This window comes from Athene noctua, chromosome 6 (genome assembly GCF_965140245.1).
Source record: "Athene noctua chromosome 6, bAthNoc1.hap1.1, whole genome shotgun sequence".
Classification (NCBI taxonomy): Eukaryota; Metazoa; Chordata; class Aves; order Strigiformes; family Strigidae; genus Athene; species Athene noctua.
The window spans coordinates 28,395,264-28,418,015 of record NC_134042.1 but is presented as its reverse complement, the minus strand read 5'-3'; the positions used below and the strand labels follow the sequence as shown (position 1 = coordinate 28,418,015).

The 22,752-nt window shown below is 48.1% G+C and overlaps 2 protein-coding genes across 2 annotated transcripts; both read left to right on the top strand.

The window, feature by feature from the left end:
- The first annotated feature begins 142 nt into the window (after positions 1–142).
- Positions 143–13,074, top strand: VIPAS39 (VPS33B interacting protein, apical-basolateral polarity regulator, spe-39 homolog). The gene is made up of 20 exons (XM_074909231.1): positions 143–201; positions 325–417; positions 919–1,021; positions 1,801–1,944; positions 2,928–2,966; positions 3,302–3,366; positions 5,685–5,741; positions 6,614–6,706; positions 7,320–7,353; positions 7,805–7,907; positions 7,996–8,023; positions 8,209–8,282; positions 8,829–8,904; positions 9,181–9,315; positions 9,869–9,910; positions 10,302–10,391; positions 10,754–10,840; positions 11,379–11,468; positions 11,780–11,884; positions 12,158–13,074. The coding sequence occupies exons 2-20, from the start codon at positions 325–327 to the stop codon at positions 12,176–12,178; spliced, it is 1,479 nt and encodes a 492-aa protein (XP_074765332.1). The 5' UTR covers positions 143–201; the 3' UTR covers positions 12,179–13,074.
- Positions 13,075–15,234: 2,160 nt separating this feature from the next.
- On the top strand, positions 15,235–19,004 carry NOXRED1 (NADP dependent oxidoreductase domain containing 1). The gene is given in 8 exon segments (XM_074909171.1): positions 15,235–15,250; positions 15,337–15,429; positions 15,432–15,513; positions 17,902–18,063; positions 18,065–18,112; positions 18,722–18,784; positions 18,786–18,922; positions 18,925–19,004. Coding segments are annotated over 8 exon segments (681 nt in total).
- The last annotated feature ends 3,748 nt before the right edge of the window (positions 19,005–22,752 follow it).

Below are 22,752 nucleotides of genomic sequence, written 5' to 3'. Positions count from 1 at the left end.
CGCCGGGACTTGTAGTCCGGCCCCTGCGGCGGCGCGGGGCACGCCGGGACTCGTGGTGCGCGAGCGCGGGAACGCCGGGCCGGGCGGCGGCGGCGAGACTCTCCGTCCCGGCGTGCCCCGCGCGGCGGCCGCCCCCCCCGCCCCTCCGTGCCCTGCCGGTGGCCGTGCCTGGCGGTGGCCGTGCCTGCCGTGGGTGGGGAGGTGAGCGGGGCCGGGGGGTTGAGTGGCGGAACCGGGACCGGGGGGTTGAGTGGCGGGACCGGGACCGGGGGGCAGGAGTGGGGGCGGTGATTCCCCTCAGGCAGCCGCACGGTGCCGTTGCAGATGAGCAGGGCGAGGGCGGACGAGGAGGAGTACTGGCACAGCTCCAAGTTCCGGGCCTTCACCTTCGACGACGAGGATGACGAGCTGTCACAGGTAGGGTCCGACCCCGAAACTGCCGGGGCACCGCGGCCCGGCGTAAGACCCCCCGGACAGGCCCCACCGTGGCTGACTCAGCCCAGGCCTTGGCCCCGCGCTTCGCTGAGGATCTGTGCTTCGTCGGTGGGGTGGATGCTCGCCTCCTGCCCTCTGTGGAGGCCAGCATGCACTCCTGTCTCGTCCCCCACGTAGTAGGGGGTCAATCTGAAATTTCATTAGGACCGTGGTTCCCTGCCCGTGCACCACACCGCATCTCCTGCTGGTTGAGCTGCCGGTGTTGGTGTCTGTAGGTGTCAGTGGCCGCTGGGTTCCCAGTGGTGAGGAAGGGCTGCTCTGTCTGTTGAACACTTACAGGCATAAAATACCTCCCTCCTCCAGAAGAGGCAGTGGGAAAAGCTGTGTTCAGAGCTCTGAGGGAGATTATTTGAAGGTAATAGGAAACAAAGGGTACTGTGCAACACTGGTGATCTTTATACGAGCTCTTTCTGTTGTCCATAGCTAAAGGAATCCAAACGGGCAGTGAATAGCCTTCGGGATATTGTCGATGATGATGACGATGATGACCTTGAGAGGGTCAGCTGGAGTGGAGAACCTGTGGGAAGTAAGTGCAGAAGTACTGCACGTTATCCTTGTGATGGAGTTTAAAATTGCTGTTTAAATTTGATGTTTAGACAATGTCAGGATTAGCCAGTGCCAAACAGTGAACATCTACATTTGGATCACCCAGAGAACTTCCAAGAGTCCATTCTTTTCCTATGCTGTAGATTCAGGCTGTTTCTTTTCCCCCCCAAGGTCTCTACGTATCGGCTTTTTTTGCTCTGTCAGAGTGTCCTAAAATGCATGTGTTGTGCAGCTGCATAAAAAGAAGGGAAAACTGTCTTGAACAAGCAGGAGAGAGACATGCGTTGTTGGCAACAGCATATGCACATTGATAGCTGTTTTGTCTCTGTGGGGAGAAAAACTATCTTAGTTTTCCAGTGTTCAGGAAGGTATGATCTTATTCTTCTGTAATTTGAGGTAAACTAGGGATTCTCTGTCTTGCTCTGTACCTTTAGAGCAAAGACTATGCTTTACCCCATGCCACAACATGTAAATGTTGGATGATCTGTGCATTTTTTTATATAAGTCGTAACCAGCTGTACAACATTGCTGAAATCAACCATGTCTGGAGGACAATGTGCAACTGTTTAACAAGCAGTATTACATGAGATTGGGATTCTGTGTGCTGCATCTGCTTAGTGCTGAGGGTCAAAGTTATCAAGATGTGCTAGTGCAGAACTGACCAGGGCACACTTGGTAATGTTCCTGCTGTGCTGTAAGATCTCTCTTTATAGACTGTTTTTCTCTTCTCTGTTATAAATGATCTCTGTCTGCACACAGGTATCTCATGGTCAATCAAAGAGACAGCCTCCAGCAGCACTAGCTCGCTGGAGGGCCGTGACTCTGGCCTACAGAAGGGCTCTTCCTCCTACGCTGCTTTTCCCAAACAAGTTTCCTCCTACTCCTTAAGCAGCCTATTCAAAGGTGAGGTTCCTCATATACAGCATGGAGAAATGCTTTTTCCCTCAACAGTGTCAAGGGACAGTTGTGTTTTGTAAATTGTCTTCTCTTAAGTGTATTGCAAACCAGGGAAGTGCTGATCTCCCCTCAGTGTGGGAGTGTATCTCTCACTGGTCAGAAACTGGAGACTGTCTTGTGCAAAAGATTGCATGCTCTTGTGGCATGGGAGGGGACTTTGGAGATAATGGCTTAAAAGCCACATTCCATAAGAACAGCAAGGCAGAGCACAGTAAAGTACAGCAATCCGTTTGCATGGAGCAAAAGAGCAGGCTACAAAGGGACTGGCTTGACCTTAGTAGCCCTCATTTGATCTCCAGTACTGTAGAGAAGACAGGTTGATTATCCTTTATTTGGAGCTCACCTGGCTACTGTTGATGTTCAGCAAATGCGTGGTAGCAGCAGTGATAACATTGCTGGTTATGGGGGGAAACACGCAGCAGACCATGGGGAGACTTACAGGTTGCAAGAGCTCAGCTCTGTTGTCTCACAGCCAGACAACAAACCAACTTTTACTTTGTCTCTCTTTCTTTGGGGTGTTTTTTTACTCTCAACTTTGATAATACAGAGATAATAAAAGGCATCCACATCACAGCCCTGGTGAATGAAGGTGTCCACGCTGCCACAGCCTAAGCAGTGCTGTGTGTTTGAGCCTCTGCTCTGCAGGTAGATGAGTGAATGCAGGCTCTCTAACCTCTCCTGGCCTCAGCAACAATAGGGCAGATAGGGCCAGGGTGTGATACAGTTTTTGATGCCACAGGCAACTTCAAAGCCTTAGACTGCAGGCAGGTGAGCCAGCTATGCTGCTGTAGTGTGAATCACTGTAGAGTGGCTTGTTATACAGTGTCATAACTGCAGTGCACTGCTTGCAGTCTAGGGTTGTGCTCCCTCTGCAAGAGATGTTGCTGCTTGAAGAGACAGTCTCTCATGAGTGTTTGTTTTGATTTCAGGGCGAAACAAGCTTCCAAGTTTCCAGTCTCTTTCAGATGGTAAGTTTTGAGTCCCTGCCTCATTTTGGGAGAGGTGCAGATTTACATAAAGGCATTTTAAAAAAAAAAAAAAGGAACATGTCATCTTCCTTATGTTGCAGAAAGGGAAACTGAATCATGGGTTGTCTGAAAGCCATTCAGCAAAGAAGTGAAAGAGTTGACATGATGGTTTGGGGTAATCTGCTTATGTATGACTGATGACTGTTGGGTTTAGAGCAACTTTGTATTGCCATTTGGTGCTTGAGGTTGGGTCTTCTACCAAGAAAAGGGCGGTTTTGGAAGTGGGTGTGAATCTGGATTTTGACATCCTACTCAGCTTTGCCTTTCCCTCTCAGCCCTCTCTGACACGGGAGTTAAAAACTACGCCCCAGAGCTGCGCAGACCGAAAGCTGAATACAAGGTGAGCAGCCTGTGTTTGTAGTGTGCTGAGATCAGGGTACTGCCGGGAGAACGTCCTTCTCTATTAGTTTCATGGCAAATGATTAGTCGCTATTTCAGACGGCAGAGGGCAATGCAGGCAATAGGACAGGGAGCTGCAAAATGCAGCTTCGCAGTAGCTTAGGTGTTCTCTACTTTTGCTCAGAAGCAGGGAGCTTTCCTGGGGGTTGAGGTTCCATGTCCCCGGGTCTAGGCAGTAACAGGACTGAGCACATATTCCCTACAGATACAGACATGCACAGTGCTAACATAGCTGTCCAAACAGATTGACACAGAAACCAATGCCTTTACCAACAGACACATAAATACAGAACACTCAGGCCTGATCCTGAGCCTCCCCTTTCTGTCTGACCAGAACCGAATTCCACTAGCAGAACATACACACACTCTATGGGTGTCTCCTGTAGTTGGTCTTAGACATCTGGTTTGTTTTGTAGCTGAAGCCCAGACCCCAGTCTCCTTCAACTGCTGGCACTGGGACCCTTGAGCCCCTAGGGTTCATGATCCCATTCTGGTTCCTGGTACTCAGACTGCTTATTCTACTTAGTGGCTGGTTGAGCTCACTAGTGTTCATATGAACACATAGACTTGGAATAGAAAGCCCACCCACACAGAAGGTGGTTAAATATAGACTTTAATGAGAATATCAGACTGCAGTGATCCGTTGCAGGGCTCAGTCAGACTGACACACTAACTAGCCACTTGTTTAAACTTGGCTGGCACTCTGTGCCCCCTTTTACCTCTATTTTCCCATGCTTGTTCCTGCCCAATTAATTTTTATTCCTCCCTTTCCCTGATTTTTGTCTTTCCCAGAAACTTCCATAACAAGCCCCACACATTTACATAACCGTCTTAAAACATCCCAGGATTCTCTTCCCCTGTGTCCATATTAAGTTCTGTGCCTGTTTAGGGTTGCATGGTGTTTGGGGAAAGTTTCTTTAGTTTACTGATCTTGGAAGGTTTTATACAGCAGATAGCGGCCTAATTGGTCTCATTTGATGGTGGTGAGGAGTGGCCAAGTCAGTGTGCTCGCATTGCACTGACTAGGTTACTGGGTTTTCTCCACCTGTCCTTAGCCATCTGATCCTCACCAGATTGGTGTGTTTGTGTTGATGAGCCATTAATCACATAACCTAACAGGCAGCATTTCCTGAAAGCACAGCAGGAGGAATCAGTGTGTCCTGGTATGTTCTATTGTGTGCCTGCAGAGGCAATGAAGCAGGAAGGAGAAGGGTACAGCCCCTTAAAAGCAGACAGGAGTATTTGAAGTGGGATGGAACAAAGAAGGGAGAGTTAGTGGTAGCTTTGAACCAGGGTCCTGACAGTGACAGGATGAGGATCTGCCTCTGGCCAAAAGTGCTGGAGGGAACCCTGGTGCTCGGGATATTGGACACTGACTTGAGACGCGTGTGCAGTGGTCCCCTAATGAGACTGGGTCAGCCCTTTTTTTCTTTAGATTTGGGCTTTCAGTAAATCTCCAATGAATTTAAAATTCAATATCCTTATTGCTGGTTCTGGTTACTCCCTTCCTCTGGCTCTTTTGAGGCAGAAGGCTGAATTACAACTTCTGGCTCGAGTGTCTCACAAAGACTTAGACGCCTTCTTGGAGTCTGGGCTCAGGGGTGGCTTGAGCCACTGCTGCTTTTTGTCCAGTGCTTCCAGATCATAGTGTCTGCAGGGGAAGAACTTTGGTCATGGCAGCAGCGGTAGCATATTACCTTAGCATGGTCTCGCTGCAGGCTTCAGTGCTCTTGTCACATTGTACTAGTCCTGTGTGACTCTCCAGGCACTTGCCTGAGGCTGTTGTCCCTGCATTCTCCCCACTGCTGTGGAAGGCTCATCAGCAGAAGTGTGTCTGAATTGTAACAGAAAGCTGACTTCTTCCCCGTCGGTTTTGGGTTTGTCAATTTTGCATATGTTTTGTTTGTCCTTCTGAAAGCAACCTTGGAGCTTAATTTGCAAGGAGGACAATCTATTGAAATGCACTTATGAAGGACATGATGACAGACCTTACTCAGGCAATAGAAAGACTCTGTGTTAACATGTGAGCCTCTAGCTTCCCTCCCCACCAGCATGCAGAGTCTGAGGGCCTGGCATCTACACCTGAATTGCTGTAGGGACCCATCCTACTAACAACCACCCTGGAGCAGCTGAATGACAAGTCTGAGAAGCTACATGTGGGCTATCACTCTAATCCAGCACAAGTGGAAAGCAGTTTGGGGACTGCTAGCATGATCTGGCTTCTTGAGGCTCAAGAGCTCTTTATTTTTCTTGTGGCAGGATTACAGCAGTGATTGGAGCCCCAAAGATACAGTCAGGCGAATGCAGAGGGGCAAGGTAAGGACTTTCCACTCCCACCTGCTTGCAAGAGATGGAGGGTGGGTGGCCCTAAAGGAGCAGGGAGGGAATCTGTGTTGCTTGCAGCATCTAGCAGGGACAGTGCTCTGCCTGTCTGCTGCTTTGCCAGGATCACACTAGCACAGGAGCAGCACGAGACCTTCAGGGTTTTGTTGCATTTTTTACTTGAGTCATCCCCTCAGCTAGGCTCTGACAGGAGGTGTCTGTACTGCTGTGTCCCTCTCTACCCTTTCTACTTCCTTGTCTGGCTTTTGGAAAAAATCTGAGAGCATGGGGCTTTAGTTCCCTTCTTAGTTAGTGGCAAATGGAGGGAGGAAGACAGAAGCAGTCTTGGTTACACTGGAGCTGGAATCTTAGTCTCAGCCGCCTCTGTTTGCAGTGAGCAAACAGGAAGCTTGTGGTTTTACTCTGCATGTGTTTCCTCAAAGGCTGAGGTGAACTAAAGGCTGAGAGAGGGCACAATGATTGGGTAAGAGGAAGGGAGGAAGAGTCTTACAACTACTTTTCTGGTCTCTTCTGTGGAAAGGGCCCTGCAGGGTTCCCTCCTTCTGTCAGGACAGGTGATCTGTGGTGTGCAGGGAAGTTTTGCTTTGTTACAGGGGTGTTTGTGCTGAAGGTACAAAGCTGTCCTAGCCTGGGCAATAACGAAGGCCAACTCTGCAACGCCTGTGGACAGATTCCCATAACCCATATAGTTTCAGCTAAATGAGAAGTTCTCTGCTGTTTGGGAGGACAGTTATTCATGTTGCTGAAGGGCTCATGGGGGAGGAATAGGTAGTACCTTGGGGGTTGGTTCAGCCTGGGGATTGTCTGAAGTCCCGTATGCCTACTTATACCTCTTCTATCTCCAGGTCTGCTCTCTAGAGAGATTTCGCTCCCTGCAAGACAAGCTGGTGCTCTTGGATGAAGCTGTGGCAGGGCATGATGGGAATGTCATTACAGCTGTGAGTTCTGCTGGGGCCACATGGGGCTGGGACTTCCTGGGTGACCCCAAGAAGTGTCAAAAAAAAAAAATAGTGTAGAGTTTAAGACTGGGGAGTTCCATATTCCTGCTGGCTTTCCTGCCATTCTGCAGAACTCATATCAGGTTAATAACAAGGCACCTGGTCTTTCAGCCTTACTGATCTTTGCAGCAACTTCTTGAAGGCCAAGGTTTAATCTGCTCATTGCAGCACAGAAAATTTGAGGGGTCTCTCCAGTTTATCTGACTTCCAAAGCACCAGGCAGCAAATGGGACTGTGTCAGAGCTTCCCTCATCCAGGTCTTTTACGCCCTTGGATCTGTCATGGAAAGGTTTTTCTTTGTAAATCTTGATCTCGCTTATCTAAGCACCAGAGTAGAAGCTTAGGCAAGCACCCAGGCAGCTGTGGCCCTGGCTCACTGCTTGTCCTGTGTCTGGTGGGTAGCAGAATTCAGTTAAGTGCTTACTGTAAGAGATGAGTCTTCAGAGGCCCTATAGAAAAGCTTTGCCAGGGCTTGACCAGTTTGCTGTCTGTCTGTCTTAATTCTGGTGAAGACTGATCTGGTCAGCTGAGAGCTGCCTCTCTGTGCTCACAGGTCCTGATATTCCTGAAACGGACACTAAGGAGAGGTAAGTGTGACTGGGGCCAGGGTTTCTATTGTGCGTTTCGGTTAAGGGCAGAGGGGCTAGTTGTTTCACTATTTGTAAGTCACGAAGAGAGCATCTGGGATATTGGTACTTTACTCAGCATAAAATATTTTTGCAGTGAGTATAATGTGGGAGGGGGGTGTGCTGATGCCCACAGAGGCCCCAGAGAGGAGCCTTAAAGCAGTGGTAGGTGGTAGTGGTGATGGGGTGAATGAAAATTAATCTGTAGGGGAGCGCGCTGCCACGATTGTAGTTGGCAGCCTAGTGAACGGGCTCTTCTCCTGTGCTCTAGCCTCTAAGGCTGTGATTTGAGATGCAGTAAGGTTGTTGAATCCTGCCAGTGGCTTGCAACTCCATGTGCCATGCTTAACCCTCTCTGGTTTGGTAGTGCTTACTTGCTTTACCCACTTGTACATCTCTCTTTCTCTTGCAGAGATCTTATTTCGGGAGCTGGAGGTGCGGCAGGTGGCCTTGTGTCACCTGATCCATTTCCTCAAAGAGGCGGGTGAGCAGAAGTTGCTTCTGGATCTGCTCAGGTGAGGCTTTTTCCCAGCCTTGTGGCAGGGCTGAGCATGCTGCTGGGAACCTGCCTACAAGTTAATGCTCACTCATTCCCTTTTGCAGGTTCCTAGACAGGACTGAGGAAGTTGCTGTGAGTATTCCCAGGAGCAGAAGCTCCCTTTCCTCAGTGGAGAGGGAGCATAGTAGGCAGGGGGAGGCTGGCTGCAGGGTGTGTGGTAGTCAGGAAAGAGCTTTGCATCCCCATTTTGCCCTCTGGAGTCCTATATCTTCCAAATCCATGAGAACAGACTGTGCTGCTTTTCCCTCTCCCTCCAGCTGTCCCAGTACCGGGAGCATTTGAACATCCAGGATGTAGAAAAAAGGAGGGAATTTCTGAAAGGCTGCATTGGGTAAGAAAAAATGCAAGAGGGTGGGAGGAAAGCTGGTGTTTCATAGAAGGTGGTAGTAAAGAAAATTAGATCTCTATCCCAGTGCCACAGCTTACGTAGTTTGAGAGCTGATGTTGGCTTTGCCTCAGTGGGAGTGGGGTGTTGGGGATACAGTGTAGACCAGAGAGGAGGAATTTGTGGTGATCGCTAGTCCAGCAGCTTTTGCTGCTTAGTTGGGGGCAAAGATGCTTCAGAGAGCTTCTGATCATTAACCTTTCAGGTTGTAAAGGATGAAAGCTTGGGTGCCTGAGCACTTGGGGAAATTGGTAGCATCAACTTTAGGTTGTTCTGTGAGAGATGCCACATAATTTTTCTTTATATGGAGCCTCTCTAAGAGAGACAGTTGGAGAGGGCAGCAGGGCAGGAGCTTGAGTACCTACTAGCCACTCAGGCTGAGAAGAATGGGAGGCGTTCCCCACATCTCTGTCTGTGGGGAGCATGTTTGGTAGAGAAGAGCATCCTTCTAAATGTACTGTGTTAAGGGCTCCTTCCTCCCTGTCTGGCCAGGCTGCCGTTTTCAGCTGAGGATACCTCCCACATCCAAGACCATTATACCCTCTTGGAGCGACAGATCATCATTGAGGTATGAAATCTTCCCTACTGATCAGGAGATGACTGGGGCTAGCTGCAAGAGCTCTATCTGTCCCTAACTTAAACCGCTTTGGATCTAATCAGCCTGCCCTGGCTAGTGTAGTTTAACTGCTTTCCAAGCTGCTGTGCCAGGTACATGTGTGAAATACTTCATGGCATGTTGAGGCTGTGCAGTGCTATCACAACACTCTCTGCAGGTCTCTACCAGGCCGTTAGGTCAGGCAGTCGCCCTGGCTCATGTTCACCCTCTGTCTTCCTGTTTCCGCAGGCCAATGACCGGCACTTGGAGACAGCTGGGCAGTCAGAGATATTTCGGAAATACCCTCGCAAGGCCTCAATTCTCAACATGCCACTAGTAACCACCCTCTTCTATTCCTGTTTCTACCACTACACAGAGGCTGAGGTGAGGATGATGTGGGAGAAGAAAAGGGTTACATCTCATCCCTGTAGCCCTCAATGTGTGGGGTGGTTAAGCTGGGGCATGTTAAGGAAGGAAGGTAAGCAGGTCATATTTCATCCCTCGGAGATACCTAGAGAAACTTAGCTCCCCTTGTCCATCTGGGACCAGTTTGGAGGTGGTTTTTTGTGCTCTAAAATGGGAAATTCAACCTTGGACAGCCTATCAGGGAGTTGCCTCCTAGGAACAACTGTCTTTTACTTCTGGCTCCAAGTAGCCAGAATTGGCCCTTAATCCCATGAGGGTGAGGTGTGTGATACTGGTCTTGAAGTGCTGGAGGTGTACCAGTTGAGGATGTAGGGGAAGCCAAACCAGAGAGCTAATGGGGTGGGACAGTTCTCTTCTGCCAGCTGTTTCCTCCTGAGGCACTGACACGAGCAAAAAGCAGTAAAAACTGGGGGAGACTCACCTGTGCGAGGCAAATGCCTTACAGCGGGTGTCTGAATCACTTCTGTGGCCTACCCTACTGAGTTTGCACTGAATTGTCTGCTCTCTCCAGGGAACATTCAGCAGCCCGACCAACCTGAAGAAGACATTTAAGGTATGTGAGTCTCCTGCTATTCTGGCCGCACTGGCTGAAAATATGGGCACCCAAATTATATTTAGTGAGGGGGCTGGGTAGGAGTTTGAATAGCTCAACACTGAGATAGGGAGGGGGTCATGGCATCCTCCTCGAGCAGGGCCATTCTGGAGGCTCAGAAAGGCAAATGGGAACCATGTGGAGGCTTTCACTCTGTGCACCCTGACTGCAGCAGCACTTGCAAATCCCCACCCTCTGCTCCCTGCAGTGCTGTCCCTGGCCTCAGGCAGCATCTCACCTTGCCTGGCTGTTGTGGGTCCTGACAGGGCTAGGGGCAGGTGCCATTCCTGCTCAACCTACGCAGGCCTGCTGAGCGGTGCTAGTGCTCTGACTACAGCTTTCTGCCTTGCAGATTCCTGATAAGCAGTATGTGCTGACTGCCCTGGCTGCCCGTGCCAAGCTGCGAGCCTGGGATGATGTGGATGCCCTCTTCACCACCAAGGTGGGCTGTGGAAAGCCTTGCTGGGGACTCACTTGCAAGTACTGATATCTACTACTGATAACGGGCTTGTTGTGGAGTTACCAGACAGACTGGTTTTATTTCAGCAGGGCCCAGCACCTCTGCAGCAGGGTGTTGGAATGTGTTCCTCCTCTCCCTAAGAGCTCTGCTGGGCCTGGCTTGGCTGCAGCAGCAAGGTCAGAGAAGGAGACTGCCCTTATGCTCTTACCAAAGGGTTCACATCCAGCCAGCACCCAGCCACAGCACTGGCTCTGGTGTACGTTGCTGCCACTGGGGGAAAATATTTTCCTGTGGCTGGAGGGGTTGCCCTTTAGCATTATCATAGGGTTTGGCTCTCATTTCAGACCTGGCTGGGCTACACCAAGAAGAAGGCACCTATTGGGTTCCACCGGGTGGTGGAGATCTTGCAGAGGAACAGTGCTCCTGTGCAGGTGAGTAAGGAACCACTGCTTATGTCTCCCTGATCTTTGTTGGGATTTGGGGTGTGAATGATTCCCCAAATGAGCTGCTTCCTAGCTGGGAGTGGGAGATGAGCTTGCCAGGCTGCTGGCACTGCCGAGTGGGTGCAGCACTCAGCTGAGCAACCCATGCATCACCAGCAGGCATGGGGGTAGCGAGGGCTGGGTCCTAGGGCTGACTGCAAGAGGGACAGCAGGCCTAGAGCTATCTGGGAGCTCTCTCTCCCACAGTGCATTGCCACCTTTGTTTGCTACCTCAATTTTTCTTATGCTTAATCTGGCTGGCAGTGGTTAACCCAATCCATAGGAACGAGGTAGCCTAGGACTCTGAGCTTTGTGAGCAAAGCTTTCCTGCCTCTGGGAGGAAAGAGCAGTCTTGTCCTGGTCACTTGTTGCCTTAGGAAGGGATCAAGTCTGTGTGACCAGCGACCTTGAAAGGCTTTGTGACTGGGGTGAGAGAATGAGGCATGAGGTACGTGCAGAAGGCAGCTGAGACACCCTTCCCTCGCAGGTGCTGCAGGAGTATGTGCGCCTGGTGGAGGATGTGGAGACACGGTTGAATCTTGCCACCAAATACAAGTGCCATGATGTTGTCATTGAGGTAGGACACTGCTGTGTGTGTGAAGAGACAGGAGAAGAGCCTGGTTTTTCTCCCTAGCTTTCCTGCCACGTGCCACTGCTGTCATGTGCCTTGTGGTGTTTGTTTATCGCTGTGTGCTGGGAGCGGTGATGTGGTTCACGGTGGAAGTCAAGTGAGCCAGGAGAGTGGCTCCTGGCATTTGTGCTGTGGAATTGTGCTGTGGTGGGAAGATGAGGGGGCTTGAAGAGTTGCCCTGCTCATCTGTGGGGCACCATCTAACTGTGGAAGTGTCCTCTTCACTCAGCTGTGTGCTGGTTTTGCTGTTTATCTAGACCTACAAGGATCTAAAGGATCGCATCCAGCTGACAGCATATAAATGCAAAGTGGAGCGAGGCTCTGCAGAAGAAGAGAAGATAAACAGCATTCTCAACAACATGGTAAGAAACACCTGTTTTTTCTTCCAGGGAGTCTCATCAGAAACAGCTGTAGACTAGGTACAAGGGCATGGCTGTCCTACATACCTTTTATCCCTGCTGGGAAGCTGACCTTATCTTTGGGGTTGCATTCAGGGTAGGAGTGAAGGGTGAAACTGATAGAAATATCACCCTCTGGCCATAGTTGTCCTTGTCAGGGATTGGGACTCACTAACTCATCCCCTGAGGGAACTGTGTTTAGCACCAATGTTAGTCACATCTCTTTCTCTCTTTTAGCAAATCCGATGGAAGAACTGACCACCGCTTGGGCGTGGCCTTGCCAGTGAAAGAAGAAACTGCAAAACCCAGTCCAGTGCCAACAGAGCAACTCTGTTACTACTCATTGCATGATTAACGTTCATCAGTGACAGTGGGTGTCCGTGGCTTGTGGGACAGTGGCATTCGGGCTGGTTGAAGGCAGCTGCTCCAATGTAGCCAGCAAAATTATGGTACTGATCCACCAGGGTTGATTCTTTTTGGAATCTGATTCTATTTGACTTGGCTGTAAGCCAGGCACCACTTTTGTTTATGGAGGGAAGTTGCTGGGCACAGCAGCGTTACATTTACTCTGGGTGGTGCCTGAACTTATTCTCACAAGAGGAACAGTTCAGTCACACTTACGGGTCTCCCCACCAGACAGTGCTGACCAGTCCCTGTAACACTCAAGCTGGCTTGGGCATCACCAGCCATGGCTGTGGCTGGAGTAAAGTCTACTGGACTGTATTCTCCCTGCATCAGAGAGCGTGCTGGAGGAAAGGACCAGCGGCACCTCAAAGCTCGTTTTTTTTGTTATTTTTTTCTGGCTCAGCCTAGAGAAAGAGCTGTTGTATGAACTCCTGCAGAGAGCCAGGACAGCAGCCTCTGCCAGTATCCTCGTGCTGGCACTCTGCAGCTCTTGGAAGATCCCTTTATCAGGGAAGAACAGGCACCTGGTGTGCGGAGCTGGTCAGAGCCCTGCTGGGTTAGATGGAGAACAATGAGGGACCCCTCTCAGTTGGCACAAACCTGTTGACCCTAGCAGCTCTTTTCTCTTGAGAGTGTTACGCCAGGAAGGATTGAATTGCACTTTCTCAGAAACACAACTCCTCAGGCAACTGCTGGCTTCATCCTTCCAGACCTCACTTCAATTCCTTAAATAAAGCTGTCTCTTTCTCCTTGGGCTGTTTATTTCCATCCTGCTCTGAGCACTTTGTAACTCTATGTGCTAATCCTGAGCAATTTATCACACCTCCCACAAAGTAAGTATACAGGGTGTTTTCTCATGTCCTGAAAAGCACAGTGCCTGTCACCATGGAGTGGCTTTGCTTGCAACAGTACCTTATTTCATACTTTAAATGCCATCAGCACAGATGAGTTAATTTTAATGTAGGAGAGTTTGCTGCCTCAGGGGTGGTCACGCAAAGGTGAAGGTTATATGTAGTGATGTACCACTCTGAGGCAGGTTTGGGTTCCAGCCTCCCTGCTGCACTGTCACTCCCTTTTTTTTTTTTTTTTTTTTCCCTGTTGGTGTTTGTTGTTTTTTCCTCACAGAATTGTTTAGGTTGGAATTGTTTAGCTTGATCATTTAGTCTAATCCTGCTCAAGCAGAGTCACCTAGAACAGGCAGACCAGGACTGTGTCTGTCTGGGTTTCCAGTATCTCCACAGCTGGAGATGACTCAGCTTCTCTGGGCAACCTGTTCCTGAATTTGACCACCTTCACTGTAAAAAGGTGTTTTCTTGTCTTCAGATGGTCTTTCAACGTTTCAGTTTGTGCCCACTGCCTCTTGTCATCACTAGGCACCACTGGAAAGAGTCTGGGTCCCTTTTCTTTGTTCCCTCTCATCAGATACTTGTAAGATCCACCCCAAGCCTTCTTCAGGCTGAACAGTCCTAGCTCTCAGCCTCTCATACAAGAGATGCTCCACTCTCTTAGTGGCCCTTTGCTGGACTGTCTCCAGTATGTCCATGTCTCTTTTGTACTGAAGAGTCCAGAACTGGACACGGCACTCCGGATTTAGAGGGGAAGGATCACCTTCCTTAATCTGCTGGCAACATTCATCCTAAAGCAACTCGGGATGCTGTTGGCCAGGGTTAGGTTTGCCGCCAGGCTGTCCTACATGCCCCAGGCCAGGACATTGCTGGGTTGTAGGAGTTGGAATGGTGTCACTGGCTGGGGTTTATGTCAGGGAGCAGTGGGAGAAGCTGAACATACCCTTGGAGGAATCTGATGAAGCCATCAAATAAAACCTGACACCTGTATTCTCCAAGCATTCATCCTGGAAGCCTCTCTTGACCACTGATAGAGGTGTGTATGGAGGTGTAAATTCAGCCACAGGGGAGCTGTGAGCTGGCTGTGCCCACGGATCCCCTGACCTCAGGGTGCAGTTTGCAGGATGCAGTGCTTCTGACCTGTAGGTATCAGCACTGCCAAGGTCCCAAGCAAAGCAGGACCACTCATAACAGAAAATGCTGATGTGCCACATGGGATGGGGTTAGCGATGTAGCAGAGTATGCTGTTGTAGAAAAGATCTTTATTTGATTGGAAACCCACTCTCTGCCAAACATTAATTTAGTTGTTTGCTTTTTTTACCAATCGCATCTGAGTGGTGGAGACATCAATCCTGCTTTTTGAGCGTTGGCTAGTTTAAAGCCCATTTTAGTTTAGTCCCCCCATTTTTGTGGCTCTTCAAAATTCCCCTTGTCATTTGCCAAGAGCCTGGTTGGTGACTGAGACTCCAGGTTGTTAAATACTCACCCAACAGAGAAAACATATCCCCAGGTGAGCAGCAGTGCTGAAACAGAGACACCCCTCTCCTTGTTTCATGGCTGCATGGTCAGTTGTAGCAGACAAACTTCGTGCTGGGCTCTGAAGGCCCAGCCAGGAGAGGAGATTGGCCCACAGAAGAACAGCAACTGTTTGCATACAAACTGTCAACTGCTCCATAAACTCTTATATAAAACAAGACAAGTGGGGAGAACAGTCCTCCAGGGAGATGTTTGGAACAATAAAATCTTCTTTCTAATCATCTCTGGGCAGAGAGGAAGCAGGGATTATTAAATGGCTTTTTATAGATCATGAAAACTAGCCAGATCCCAAGGCTTGGCTGTTTCAGCTAAAGGCTTTAAATCAGACTGTGTGAACTGGGGCCAGGCAGCTGAGGCAGCTGAGCTTTCTGCATGTTTACTTCTGGTGGAGAGGGCTGTCTGCTCTGTGTCACTCTGCTGCTGCCTTTTGCCATGTAGTAATGGTGATGGGCAGCAGCCATGTCCCTCTGTGCCACTTTGGGCAGCAGGCAGTGGTCCCAGCCTGGGAGTGGTTTGTGTTTCACCTGCATGTGGCAGAGCACAGGTAACTGTGCTGCTGGTGCCCAGAGGTGCTGGTCAGTCACCTGTGTTCCTTCTATGGGCTTTGAGTTCCTTTCTTGCTTATCGCAGCAGACCTGAAGAAGCAGAGGCTTGTGTGCTTTTACAACAGTGCTCTGCTGGTGGCCTGGGAGGACATTGTGTTCCTCTGCTGTCTCCCACCACACATGCTGTCTGCTCCATCATTCAGCCTGCCATCCAGAAACCCTGCATTGTGTCCAGACTCGTCACTGCCATCCCTCTCCTCAGGTAAAATGGACCATGTTATTTCAGAGCCTGGATGTGCTGCCATTTTTTGGGACCTCATGGGACAAACAGTGTGTGCTCTGGCTGAGCCGAAACACAGCTCTTACTGCCTCTCACAATTTGATTGTGAAATGTCTTTGCAAACCTCATCATGGTCACTTCCCCAAGTCCCTGACTGCTGGAGTCACAGGAACACTCAGAGTTTCAGCTTTGTCTTTGTCTAGAGGAAGTTTTAGACTTTGTGGCTATAAATGTAAAAACATGATCAAAAGGAGCCAAGGTTGCTCCAGATCAAACACAATGCCAGCATTGAAACCCTTCTCCTGCCAGGGCCTCAGATTATCGCTGCAAGATAACCTGTTGTGAGACAGCGCAGGAAACAAGGTGCAAAGAACCACTCTGCAGTCTCCATGGTCGAAAAAGCAAACCCAGTGCATTGTATTGCACTTTAAGCTGCTGCCCTAGCTCTCCTGAAGGCTCCAAGTGCAGGGGTATGACCTCTACCCCCTGCTCCTGACTCCTGGGGGTGCCCATCCCCTGTGGTCAGGCCAGTTCCTGGCCTTCTGCCAAGGTGACCAGTGAGGGGCCAAACGTGATGCTGCTCTTCAGTGCTATGGGCAAGGCTGTTTATTAGTAAAAGGTCTGCAAGTCCTACAAAGGGTAACTGCTTCCTCCTTACCAGCTAAACCCAGTTCCTCCACCATCAGCTAACCCTGGGTGATGTTGGCTATTGATTGCAGGGCTGAGGAAGGGCAGACAAGTAGTGGGGATCCAGCTGGAGACGGGAGAGCCGAGGAAAAGATAGACCTTGCTTGAGGGAATCTGCCTGCAGTGGGGAGGGACCTGGACCTTGGCACATTTCTGTGCCACTGCAGATGTGGTATGACCTATGTGCACTGGGGGAGACAGTGCAAGGGATGATTTTTACACATTTTTACACTTTTTTTTTGAAAAAAACAGACCATTGAATGGCAAAATTAACAATCCTACCATGGCCATCTCTCCACTGGCAGTGTTAAGGCCCGTGAATTAATTTTAACACAAAGCAATGAGGGTCCATCAAGTAGGAAGAACCCTCCTCACTGGTTAAGATGGCTGTTGGAAGGGAGTCATTATAAGAAACATTAATGGGATGAATCCCAGCAGCTGTTGACTCAGCCATGGCTGGTGCAGTGGGATATTCCCTGTGGCTTCCTCTGAGTTTTCCTCATGCAGGGCCTTGAAATGTCACAATCCCACCCACGCTGTGCAACCACCGCCAGCTCCGGGCAGCTACTCCGCTGTAGCAAGCCTAGGCCCTCCGGGAGCATCCACTCTCTCTCTCTCTCTTCTTCTCTGTCTCCGTCTCCCTCTCCTCCCTCATTCTGGCCACCTCCTCTTCCAGGCTGAAGCATCTCCTTCTTTGCAGTACCGGTTCTCTGGCCAGGAGCCTTCCGATGAGTGGGGGGGGGCAAAGGAGACAGTCCCAGCCATGCTGCAAGACCCTGCTGCTGCACAGGCAACGTGTACCTGCAGCTCCCAAGGTAAAAACTCGCTTTTTTCTTACACTTGGCAGCAGTTCTTCTGAGGAGTTGCACTCGGTGGTTCCCCTGCCTTTATGATTCAAGGCTGGGTCTGGTGTGTGATAATTTTATTAGTTCGAGTGAGTGTGGGGTAGAAAACTCTCCTAGAGAAATCCTGCCACTGTACAGCTGAACCTGGAGTGCATGGAAGGGGGCAGTCATGCACCAGCAGTGGGGGGGCAAAATGAGGCACTATGTGCCTCCTTCACCAGACTCTCTGATTAGTGCCCTGGGAGTCACCCTTTCTTTCAGGAGCACTGCTTTCCATGTACCTGCCACCAGTTTCTAAACAGCTACCATTTCCCTTCATGAAACAATAGTAGCTCTGAGGCTAAATCTGTGAGCAGGAGCCAAGATATAATTTCTGAGTAAGAACATGGCCCAAACCCCCTTTCTCTTTCCTCAAGCACAACCATTTCCATGGGCATGCTGTTCCTATTGCCAGCTGCTACCTTTGTCCATTGCAATTTCATCATATGCTTCTGTGTGCACTTCTAATTTGTGCGTTGCTGAATGCTCTTAAAGCAGCTACACTGCTCATCAGGCCATGATGGATGAATCGTTATATGACCTTATATGCAGCCTGTAAAGGACTCCTGTTTACTCGATGAGAATGAGCTACAGAAAACACAAGCGTTACTAGACTCGTTAGTAATAATTTCAGCATCCTTAATCTAAAATGATCCTAGATCAGAGGTTTCAAATAAACCAGGTCTGATTGATTGCCAGTGCAATTCTTCACAGGAGTGGGAGATGAGAATCTCTCTTCACACCTGTGTGCACACTGGTAATTGGCATCTGATTTTGTTTGTCCTGCATGGAAAATAAGAATCAATGCTGAATGGCTGGTGGCCATTTTCTACATAGCCCTGAACAGCAGCATGTTGCAGAGCTTACCTCACCAGAAGGTACTGAAGTTGCCCAATAACCTCTGATTCCCTGAATGCTGCCCCATCTGTGCAGAGCAGAAAACTTCCTACACATGGTTTGTCTAAGAGTTTTGTCAGTAAAGGTTTTTCTTTGTCAATGACTCAAGAGGAGTAAGTAAAGGGTTGAAGAGCTTCCTCTTTGCTCTGAAACTTGCCTCATCCCACAGCTGAAGCATGGGCTGTCTTGTTGGGTTGAAAGGTGTGTTGCCCTTAGGACCACATACCAGCCAAGGGAAGCTTGCCTTAGGTGATGTATTAGTATCTAAACCTGGACTATCATCCCTGAGTTATTTTGTCCCTAGTTCCTGTTTGGCTACTTATGAGGGTTGTCTGAAGCCACTGATCAGGACTGGGACATTGGATGCAGAAAAAAATTTTCCTATGGAAACATCTAGAGAGGACAGTTCTTATGGGTAATGAACTTACGGAAGTTTATGAACTAGACTATGGAGGACATTAAGACAGGGGAACACTGCTTGAGGGAAAGAACTTCTGTTTGTGCAGGACTGTTCTAGAGCCATTAGGCTCAGTTTTGCTCCGCATGGCAGAGTAATGCCTGGAACATTTTAGATCGAAGTCTCTGAGTCTGATTGTTTCTCAGAGGTGCAAGAAAGAGTCTCATAGTCAGACACTGAGGAAAATAATTATTTGTTAAATTATTAGCAAGCTGCTTCAGACAGTTATTGCCCATTAAGGTTTCCATGGGTTTTCTCTTCCCAGAACCTTCCCCTGGTTTGACCTGACAGCTGCACAACTGAGAGAGTGACCCTTTAGCCAGCTGCTAAAAGAGTGAGTTTGTCCAGCACCATCTCGCTGTACTACACCAGGCATCCTTTGGAGACTGGCCTACAAAGCAGTGAGGGCTGATCAGCACCAAGACATCTCTTACTTCAGCTGTGGTGGAGCCTGGTGTGACATTTGATGACAAGTCTCCATAGCTACTTCCAACATTTTCTCAGAAATTCCAGAGGAAACTGCTGACTATGATTCTAAACCCTCATAAACAATAACGAAGCCCACAGCAGAATGCTTTGCTGAGATCTCATCCCAGCCCCTTCATGGGACTGAGTGGTGCAAGAACCAGCATTGTTCATTCTTGTACTGTTTAAAATATTCCTGGCAATAACCCTATGTACACATTTGCTTCTACAAGCTTCACTCTCTAGACTGCTCGGCAAACGTGCTTCTCCCTGTCTGCCTGAGTCTTGCTTTATTTTTTTTGCTTATTACATAGTCATCTTGAATTATGAACTGCTTCAGTTTCACTGGGTTTGTGTTGGAGTTTCAATAGAAAACTGAATTACAAAATTAAATTACAGGTATTTTGTAGTGGCTACAGGTTTGGTGTAAATAATTAAACAAGATTGGGCCCAGCCTTTTAAAATTTTTGTTTAAATAAATTTTTTACATGGGGATCTCAATGATGCCATTGATGCCAGACAAAATTGTAATGATTTAGTCAGGAGCATTTTTTCTGTTGAACCATGTTTTAATCAGCACTTACTCGTACTTCCTTGTTGATCATAATGCACCCCACCACCACCGCCACAGAGTACGTCACACTTATTTCAAGGAAAAAGGAGGTAACTGGATATTCTGTCCAAATCCACCCAGGACAAAGCTTTTTTTAATTCCCTAAATTCTCCAGTTTGCAGTATTCTGTTATGCTTCCTCCCATCATTTATAATGTGTTTCAGTTCTGTTTACTATGATAAACCACTGCCTGCCTCACAGGAAATAATTTCTGTGGTCAGACCAGGGATTAGTTGTGCATGTTGTAACTAGGCCCCTTGCTTAATTATGATTGCTGACAGCAGCTGGCACCACACCTGTATACCAGTTATTGTATATGCCATTTATCTTAAATCTGGGCTTTACAGTGAGCCTAGTCTGAAGACACTAAAACCTGAGAGAAATCTATTCACCTGAGCTGCAGGAAAGTTTTTTTCATCACTGGTAATTAAAATATGTCTGTGGTTGGGTTTTGGTCTTTTTAATCAACTGTGAAGCAGAAGTGAAAGACAGGCAGTGATACAGTCTGATTTATAGCTTCTGCTTCACTTAGCTCCTGGAACCAAATGAAGGATTGCAGAAAAGTGCCAAGGTGGGGGGGGATGTATTTGCTGTAATCAAATGGCTAAGAGCTGCAATGGCCTCTTCCATAATCAGGAGAAGGTGAAACTGTACCTCCTTGGACAAACTGCGAGGGAACAAGGGTATATTTTGCTGGTCTTCTTACAAAAGTGGAAGTGCAGTGTGAGTCTCTAATCCTGCTTCTGGGTGCTCTGTGATACAGGGAGAGCATGTGCTTCTACTCCAGCCTGGGCTTGTTGCAAAGGAGCAGCTGTAGTATAGGGCTCCAATCCTGCTTCTTGGATAATCTGTGAGAAAGTGAGGGCATCTGCTTTCTTTCCTGATCGGGACTTTCTCTCCAGGAAGAGACCCATGCAGTCTCTGTATGGGAGGGTGATGGATCTGTTGAAGAGAGGCTCCTCAATCCCCAGCAACTCTCGCACATGTTGTGCTATCTCCTGAAATACAAGTCAAAAAACCTGAAATTCTCATTGACAAGGCAACAGCTAATAACATTCAGTGTCAGAGCAGCAGGAAAAAGAACTGAATTTTTGGAACGGTTTCACACTTGAAGTGGCAACTTGAGAGGGATCTGAGCCCCATGTGACATTGTAGAAGCAGAGCAGACCGCTCATTCTCCAGATTTACTGTGGGGGATGACATTACATCTGGTCTCTTAGTGGCACAAATAGCTCTGCTTTCCTCTTTGCTCTTGCAGAACATGCAAGTTACGGGTGAATGAGCTGGAGTTTTCTGCCTCATGCAAAAACATTGCTGTTTGCTAAGTTATATTGTCAACAACAAAGTCTATACAGAGAAGAGGTGTAAAAACTAATTAAACCGACAAGACATAAAGCTCATGAAGAAAAGGATGGGTGACTGGCTATCTGAGCCAGCTGGACCTGGAACTGTCAGTGAATAGAGCCTTACCATTATTTTTGAAGTCACTTCTGAGAATGTAACCTTCTGATTTGACCGAAGCTTCGAAATACAATTCACAAGGCTTTACTGATCTTTCACAGCATTTGCTCAAAACCTTCCCCCAACTTTGGCTTGACTTTGAAGAGTGTGATATCAAAAGAACACCGGACTAGTATCTTCACTGGGTTTGATATTTAAAATATCAATACAATGGAACTAAAACTAGCAGTAACTTCACTCGTCCGTGCTGTGTAGCTTCCACATAATTCACTGTGTAGGTCTCTACCAAACTGCCATTTCCCCTAAATTGCAAAAAGTTCCTATCTCACTGAGCTGATGCTATCATGTTTATTTCTATAGCAACTATCTCGGTTTCGACTGTTCACAGCCTTTCATTGATATTTCCTGTTGGGAAGCTGATGTGCCCAGGATTATGCTATGCACCTGCTCTAGTATGCGGTTCCTGAAAGACCCCAAGGGCCACATCCTGCTCAGAGCTCTGCACGCTTGTATTCCATCAGAGTAAAGTTCTCTAAACCACAAATAACTATCAGGATAGGGCATGATCCTCAAGAACATCTAAGTTCCACTGAAGTCTGTGAGGTGTTCCCAATTCACTTACAAGCTTTGGAAAATGTTACAGAGACAATCTAATTTCCATATTTGCTGCACACTGCTGCAGTATGCTGGCTATTGCTTATCCTAGACTCGAGGAATTTCAGTTTCTGCAGGAGGAAGAATGGGTTACAGTTGCTACCTCTAACCCATAGCTCAGTGCTTCTCAGCAGTTAAACTACCACCATACATAATCCCTATAACCCAACGTAAGGGTGAGGCTTACAAAGCATATACAATTCTTGCCATCTTCGGTAAGTGCAAAAGACTATAAAGGCTGTATCTGCTTGAACTAGAAATACTCTGAAGGGCTGCTGTCTGAAGAACTAGGCATTGTAATTTAATGCCTTCTCCTGCAACCAACAGGCAAAGTCATGGCACTAGTCCATGGTTTTGGTGGCATATTTTGTTTCAAACAAACAGTTAAGATTGTGCAGCCAAACAGAACTCTGGTGAAATTGCTTTTTTGTGCCCTGCTATAAAACAAACAGGTTCATACTCTAGCCATTGTACCATAAAGACTTTTCTCTCTTCCTGATTCTTCGAACTTCTACCTTCTGTCCTCTGGGGAAAGCAACTTTAAATCATGATGCGAAACAAACGATTTGGCCCTGTAAATGTAGCCCTGAGTCTCTCCGTGGTTTCCATTAAGCTTGCTTATTTTCTGAGCCTTCAGGAAGCTTCGGAAGGCTAGACTGTAGCCCTGAACTTCAGTCTAGTTATCTTAACTATCAGTGTTTGTTAAAGAAAAGATGTAGGCTTGATAGGAAAATGGCCAATTACATGTTTATAAAATGAGGAAGACAGATGCTGTTTGTGTTCAGCAAAGTGTAAAACAAGGAAGTAATACTGAGTTGCCCTTCTGATGCTTGAGATTAGTGGCTCAACTGCTGCAGGTTAAATCTGACTAGATTTTTGGAAGTTCTACAAATCAGTAAGTGGAAAATTACTGAAAAGAAATTCTGAGGGATATGTAAGAAAGGTGCATGTATCTTGCTAAGCAATTTCATGGGACAAGAGGAGCAACACAGGCTTGAAGAAGGCTAAGCACTTCTGATGCACTTATCGTGTCCCAGAGAGGATGCCTGCGATCTCCAGCCGGCTAAGGATTTACACCTGAAAAGCCTCAAGAGATGTAACTG

Coding starts and splice junctions, on each gene's coding strand:
- VIPAS39 (XM_074909231.1), top strand. CDS start 325: ATGAGCAGGGCGAGGGCGGACGAGGAGGAGTACTGGCACAGCTCCAAG. Junction 418..918: donor AGGATGACGAGCTGTCACAG/GTAGGGTCCGAC, acceptor TGTTGTCCATAG/CTAAAGGAATCCAAACGGGC. Junction 11,885..12,157: donor ACAGCATTCTCAACAACATG/GTAAGAAACACC, acceptor TCTCTCTTTTAG/CAAATCCGATGGAAGAACTG.